This window comes from Hyperoodon ampullatus (assembly GCF_949752795.1).
Source record: "Hyperoodon ampullatus genome assembly, chromosome: 14".
Taxonomy (NCBI): domain Eukaryota; kingdom Metazoa; phylum Chordata; class Mammalia; order Artiodactyla; family Ziphiidae; genus Hyperoodon; species Hyperoodon ampullatus.
In genome coordinates this window covers 77,824,517-77,830,516 of record NC_136927.1, presented here as the reverse complement: position 1 = coordinate 77,830,516, position 6,000 = coordinate 77,824,517, and the positions used below count along the sequence as shown (strand labels likewise).

Sequence of the window (6,000 nt, the reverse complement as noted above, 5' to 3'; positions counted from 1 at the left end):
GAGCTTCTGGTGGGAGCTGACTACAAACAAAATGCAGGACTAGACACTGGATAGACGCGGCTGCAAAGGGAACGTTATTCCAGGCAGAGGCCCCAGGGCGGGCAAAGGTGTGGAGTCTGGGCTCAGCCGCTGGGTGGAGGGGATGTGAGAAGCAGGGGCCCTACCGAGCGGGAATAGGAGGGAGTTGGCGGAGCGGAGCTTTCTCAGGGCAGTGGGGTCCCTGGAATCCTTGCACTGACGCCACCCTGGCTGAGGAGTGAGGTATAAAACTGTAGCAGCAGAGATTTAGGTTAGATATGGGGGAGAACTTTCCTATTGTGTTGGAAGACACTGGGCGATATTCCCAAAGGATGTGGTGGCATTTTTCCAATCTCGAGATGGTTTGGAAAAACGTAAAGACAGCCAGAGTTCTAGGCTGGCCTCCCTGCAACCTGGGTCAGAGATGGGGCAATGGATCTGTGGTTTCTGGAAGCCTTTGATGCCAGCAGCCTGGCCTCATGTGAACTGGGCTGACTCACCCCCTGCTCAAAACCTCCCATGGCTCCTAGTTACCCTTAGCCATTTGCAAGGCCAAAGCCCTCGCTGGGGCCACCGAGGCCCCCCTGACCTGTGCTCTGCTGGCCTCTCCAACCTCACCTGGAGCCACACCCCAACCACTGAACTTCCTTCCATTCTGGATTACGCCTTGTCCTCTGCGCCTGCAGGCCTTTGCTCATGCTGTTCCCTCTGCTTCGGACACCTTTCCCTCCCCTCCCCTTCCCCTTCTTCCCTCCTTGGCCTTTCCTTCTCAGCTCTCGGTCGCCTCCTCCATGGGTGGGTCTGGCACCCCCATCATTTCGCTATGGACTCCCTCCTATAATGGTGGCCCATCAGCCTCCTGCTGGACTGGGAGCCCTGGAGGGCAAGGGCTTTGCCCGCCTTGCTCAGCGTCTGGCACACAGGAGGTGCTCAGTGGGGGTTTGTGGAGGGGGGTCAGGGTTACTGGCAGAGAGGAGTAGCTGAGGGGAGGTGAGAAGAGCTGGCTCACGAGTTGCTGGGTGCCCCCTGCACGAGGACTCAGCATCGCACAGGCATCAAGGACCCAAGCACGGGGTGCAGAGACCTGGGTTCGAATCTTGCTCCTGCCACCCCCCCTCCAAGCTCCCTGACCTCACTGAGCCTCAGTTTTCTCATCTGTGAGCTGGGGGCAGCCCCAGCCGCCCCCTCTCTGGGGCTGCTGTAGGGCCCTTGGGGGCCATGGTGGAGGGTAGCCAGCCTGCGGTCAGCACTCACCGGGTGCCAGTGCAAGGCTGACTGTCCTGCCCTCTCCCTGCAGGTGACAGCCATGTCGGTGAGGGTGCGGTTCCTGTCCTCTGGGGACACAGGAGCCGTGGGGGTCATGGGCCGGAGCGCCTCCTTTGCCGGCTTCAGCAGTGCCCAGAGCCGGAGGATCGCGTAAGTTCTGCCCGGGCTGTGTGTGGGAGGCTGGTTTGAGGGCCAGGGATCGGGGGGCCAGCGGGGGCATCCTCCTCCCATGCCAGTGACCCTGAGGCTCACTCTCATGCCAGGCCTGCAGCGCAGGGGAGTGTGTGTTTGTGTCTGTCTGTGTGTCTGTGTATGTCTGTGTCTGTGTGTATGTGAGTGAGACTCTTGGTGTTGGGAGAAAGCTGTAATTTGCTTCAGATCTGAACAGGTATCACCCTACATGTTGCTGGCAGTTGATCCTGGAAGCTGATCTGCTTGAGCTTATCAGGCCCACTTGGCAGATCAGAAAACTGAAGCTCAGAGAGTCAGAGCTGCTCACCCAAGGTCACACAGCAAGACTGATTCAGAGTTAGAACTTAGTCTCCTAGGGGCCAGGTTAGGATGGAATGTTCTTCTTGTTTGATAGAATGGGAAATAGGGCCACCTGTGACCTGGGGCAAGTGACTTCACCTCTCTGAGTCTGGTTTCCTCATCTGCGAAACGGGGATCACAAATGTCCCTCCCTCATGGGCTTGTCATGAGGGTACAGTGAGGTGACACATGGTGAGCTGCCGGCACATGCTGGCACGCAGTAGGGGCTTGTGGGAAGTTTTCCAAGGAGGAGAGACAGGCAGAGACAGGCCTGGTTAGTACTGACTCTCCAGACGTGAATTCACGGCTGATCTGCGATGTGTCTCCTCCAGCTGCAGGTAATGCCTGGGAGGAAGGTGCGTTTCTGCTCCTGGGGCCACAGCCCTGCCAGCCCAGGCGTGCCGGGCCCCTGGCTCCAGGAATCCTGAGGGCCCCAAACGGCTGCCAGTCTGAACAGCTGTGGTAGACAGGCAGGGCCCTCAGCCAGAGCAGAACCAAATCTCATCCTGGCGTTCCCCTACCTGAAACCCTCCGGAGGTCCCATCCCACTGAGAGCACAGTCCGGTCCCCACACGGCAGGGTCTGGCTGGCCAGCCTCATCCTGAACCCTGGGCTTTAGCCCCGTTGGCCTCTCTGTCCTCCAGGCCTTTGCACACGCCCTGCCCTCCCCCTGGAACCCTCCCCACTGCTCTTCACCTGGCCTGGTCCTGCTTAGTCTCATCAGGCCTTGGCTTCAAAGCCACTTCCTGGGGGTTGGGGGTGTGGACCACCCGAGCCCGGCAGGCCCTCCTTGTGCCCTTTCCCTAGGGCTCCCCAGCTGCGCGTTAGACCCACCTTCCCCTCCCCCGCCCGCCCCCCATCACTGTGAGGCTGGCCCTGCGGTCAGGCCCTCCCAGCTCACTCACCTTGTCTCAGGGCAGCTCAGCTTCTCAGTTCTGAGGTGTGCCTGGGAGGTGTGGCATCTCAGGGCTGAAATCCTGGAAGCACCCCCTAGGAATCCCTAATTCTTTCCACAAGTATTTATGGAGCATTGGCTCTGGTCAGGCCCTGTCCAGGGCTCTGGAGACAGACCCAGGCCCCGGCCTCCTTTCAGGACAGGAAAACGATAAACCAGTGATAGTCAAGATGGATGCAGCTGGTGGCAGGTGCCCTGAAGGGGTTAAAGCAGGGAGGCAGGAGGGCAGCAGGGGCCTTGGAGGAGGCCCCCAGTGAGGCATTTAAGTGAAGGCAGAGAGCGGAGGAGCCCGTGCAGACAGGGTGTGGACATGGGAAAGGCTTCCAGGCGGAGGGGCAGAGGTGCAGAGGCCCTGGGGTGGGAATGAGCTCTGAGGGACAGAAAGTGGGTGTGCGGCCGGCCTGTGGGACAGTGGTGTACGTGTCCTGGACCCCTCCTGGGGCTCCTCGTCCTGCCCCCTCCCCCGCCAACCCTGCAGGGAATTCTGGAGGATGCCTGGCTTGGACGGGTTCTCAGATTCCTGAGTGGCCTCCACCTGGCCTGGCCCTCCGTAGTCCCCTTGTCCAGGGGTGAGGAAGAAGCTGCCCATGATGGCAGAGAAGCAGCACATCTATTTTTAACTTCCTGTCTCTGTACAGCTCCCAGGGGTCTGGACCCTCGGCTCTGGGGCTGGATGGTCTGGATTGGGTTTCAGGCCTCACCTCTGGCCTTATTTCCCAGGTAATCCAACCAGGCTGAAACACGGCCACACTGCCGAGGTGCTCAGCTGCGGGGGCAGGTCAGGCAAAAATATCCTTAGACGGGAGAGCAGCAGAGCCGGGCTCCACTTAGATGTCCCCAACCCTTATCCCTGCCCTGGCACCTGAAGCCCCTTTGACTCTGGACAGGGTTGTTTTTTTTCTTTATTGCGTTATCAAAGAATTCACTTGGGGAAGTAATCTGGTGAGGAAATTTTACGCTAAGGTTGAATGACTGCTATAACAAGGCCACATATAATAAGTATATGATAATATATGATAACATAAGGCCATATATAATAAGGTGGGCAGATGAAGAGGGCCAGGCCCTGACACTGTCCCATTCTGCCCTGACTGACAGGCACGGGCTGCTCTTAACCCCTTCCTGCCATTCCTCAGCCAGGTCTCCCCTCCCTCAGGCTGCCAGGCAGGGACCCTCTTGAGTCAGGAGACCCTGCAAGGTCCTCACCACCTGGGAATTCCTCCACTGGGACGGCTGGGAAGTGTAGGTATGAAAACTAAGCAGCAGCCCTTGATTTTCAAGGAGAGGAGGCTAGAGAAAGGGGACAGAGAGGAGGGCTAGACCTCAGAGACCTGTATCAGGAGAAACAGGCTAGTGCACGTGAAGCACCCAGAGCAGAGCTTGACCGTTGCGACTGCCGTGTGCGTGTTTGTCATCATCCCTGTGTGTCTAGTACCACCAGATGCAGGAGGAAAGGTGCGCTTACACCCAGCTTTGAGTCCTCACCTGAAATGCGTCCAGTCGGTCCTATTATTTATTGCCCCGCCCCCAGCCCCTCCTACCTCTGGATCCTGCACCTGCAGCAGCCGTGCACCGGGGCCTCCGATAGTGTCTCCCAACGACACCAGGTAGAAGGGCTGGCCTCGCGGCCTCACGTGAGGGCCGGGGCCAGTGGGTCACATGTGCCCATCTGGAAGCTCGCCTGGCATGCCGGGGGATGTTTAATATTTACTGAGTCCTCCCAGAACTGCTGTGACATCCGCCTCTGGAGGTTGCTCCCTACCCTGGCAGCTGTGGCACTGGGCCAGACATGCAACCTGATTTTGCCATCCGGAGACTGCACATACATCACCGTCCCTGGCGCGGCTGGCCACCACACCTGCTCTGTTGAACCTCAGACAAGAGCACTGGGTTCAGAGCTTCCCCAGGAGCCGGTGCTAGCAGGCACAGCCACAGAGCGAGGGCGAGGAAGTTTCCAGGTAGATGGAAGTGGGACCCAGCCGAGGGCACGCATCTGCCGGGGACTGTGGGACTCTGGGAGCTGGCAGGTGAGCGGGGCGCCTGCAGCCCCACCTGCCGGGGACCCTCGCCTGTCTGAAACCCACTTTTCTCGAGGCTGCAGCTCTGCCTGTCCCTGCCAGCCCGCAGATGGCAACTTTGTGGAGGGTGTGTTCCAAGAGGTGGCTGATGTGGCCTCCGGGAGGGTCGGGGAGGAGGGAGCACAGTCCCTGCCTGGGCTTTGCAAAGTGTCACTTGACATATAATATATGGATAACAGCAGCAGCAGGTGCAGGGGTGAGCACTACTGATGTGATAGGCTTTGTCCCCAGGGCTGCGTGCCCATTACCCAGACTCAAACATCGCCTGATTGGAGGAAGCTTCCCTGTTCACCCTTTACATTCATTATCCTGCCTTTGTTTTTATTCTTGGCACTAGGCACTATCTGATATATAATTTTTTAAATTGAAGTAGAGTTGCTGTACAATATAACTGATATGTACTTTTAAAAATTACCTTATTAACTTCAGCACATATATAGCACTTACTCTTTCCTGGGAACTGCTTGAATCTCTTTACATTTATTAACTCATGTAACTCTCACAGCAACCCCTTCTCTGGTCCCCATTTTATGGATGAGAAAACCGAGGCACAGAGAGGTTCAGTAACTTACCCAAGGTCACACAGCTTATAACTGGGGAAGCCGGATAGAGACCCCAGCATGTGGTTCCAGAGTCTGTGCTTGCTACCACTTCCCACGGTCTCCCCAGCTGGCAGGGCAGCTCACGAGGGCAGGGGTTTTGTCTGTTTTGGCCACCGTTCTACCCCTGGCTCCTAGAATGGCATCTGGTGTATGATAGGAGCTCAGTAAATATTTGTTGAATGAATGACTATCTCATGACAACTCTGTGGGGCAGGCCCTCTTATTATCCTCCTTTTACAGATAAGGAAACTGAGGCTGCAGTAGATTAAATACCTGTGTCCTCTGGGGCTAGAATTTGGACATGGGTGGCTGACCAGGAGCTTGTGTCCCATGAGATGATATGAGCTTGGTGAGGCCCCTGAGGTTTCCAGGGCGGGGTTCCAGGTCCTTCCTTGATGCAGCATCCTTGGGACCCAGTTCTCAGCATCCCCGGCCAAGCCCTGAGATCTGTATTTCTGGCACATTGGCCTGTAATGTGGCTGTGCATCCATGTTTTGGGGAACCACGGGGTTTGGGGCTTGATGCCCGATAGCAGGGGTGGACAGGACAG

General features: G+C 57.4%; 1 protein-coding gene across 1 annotated transcript in view; it reads left to right on the top strand.

Annotated features, from left to right (window-relative positions):
• Positions 1 to 1,324: 1,324 nt before the first annotated feature.
• RIPOR3 (RIPOR family member 3) overlaps positions 1,325 to 6,000 on the top strand; it is a gene marked incomplete at both ends in the record, with an annotated part of 28,641 nt that continues 23,965 nt past the window's right edge. Inside the window, one exon of the mRNA XM_079719832.1 lies at positions 1,325 to 1,434. Within this exon, the coding sequence (XP_079575958.1) occupies positions 1,325 to 1,434 (110 nt within the window). The remainder of the gene's footprint in view (positions 1,435 to 6,000) is intronic.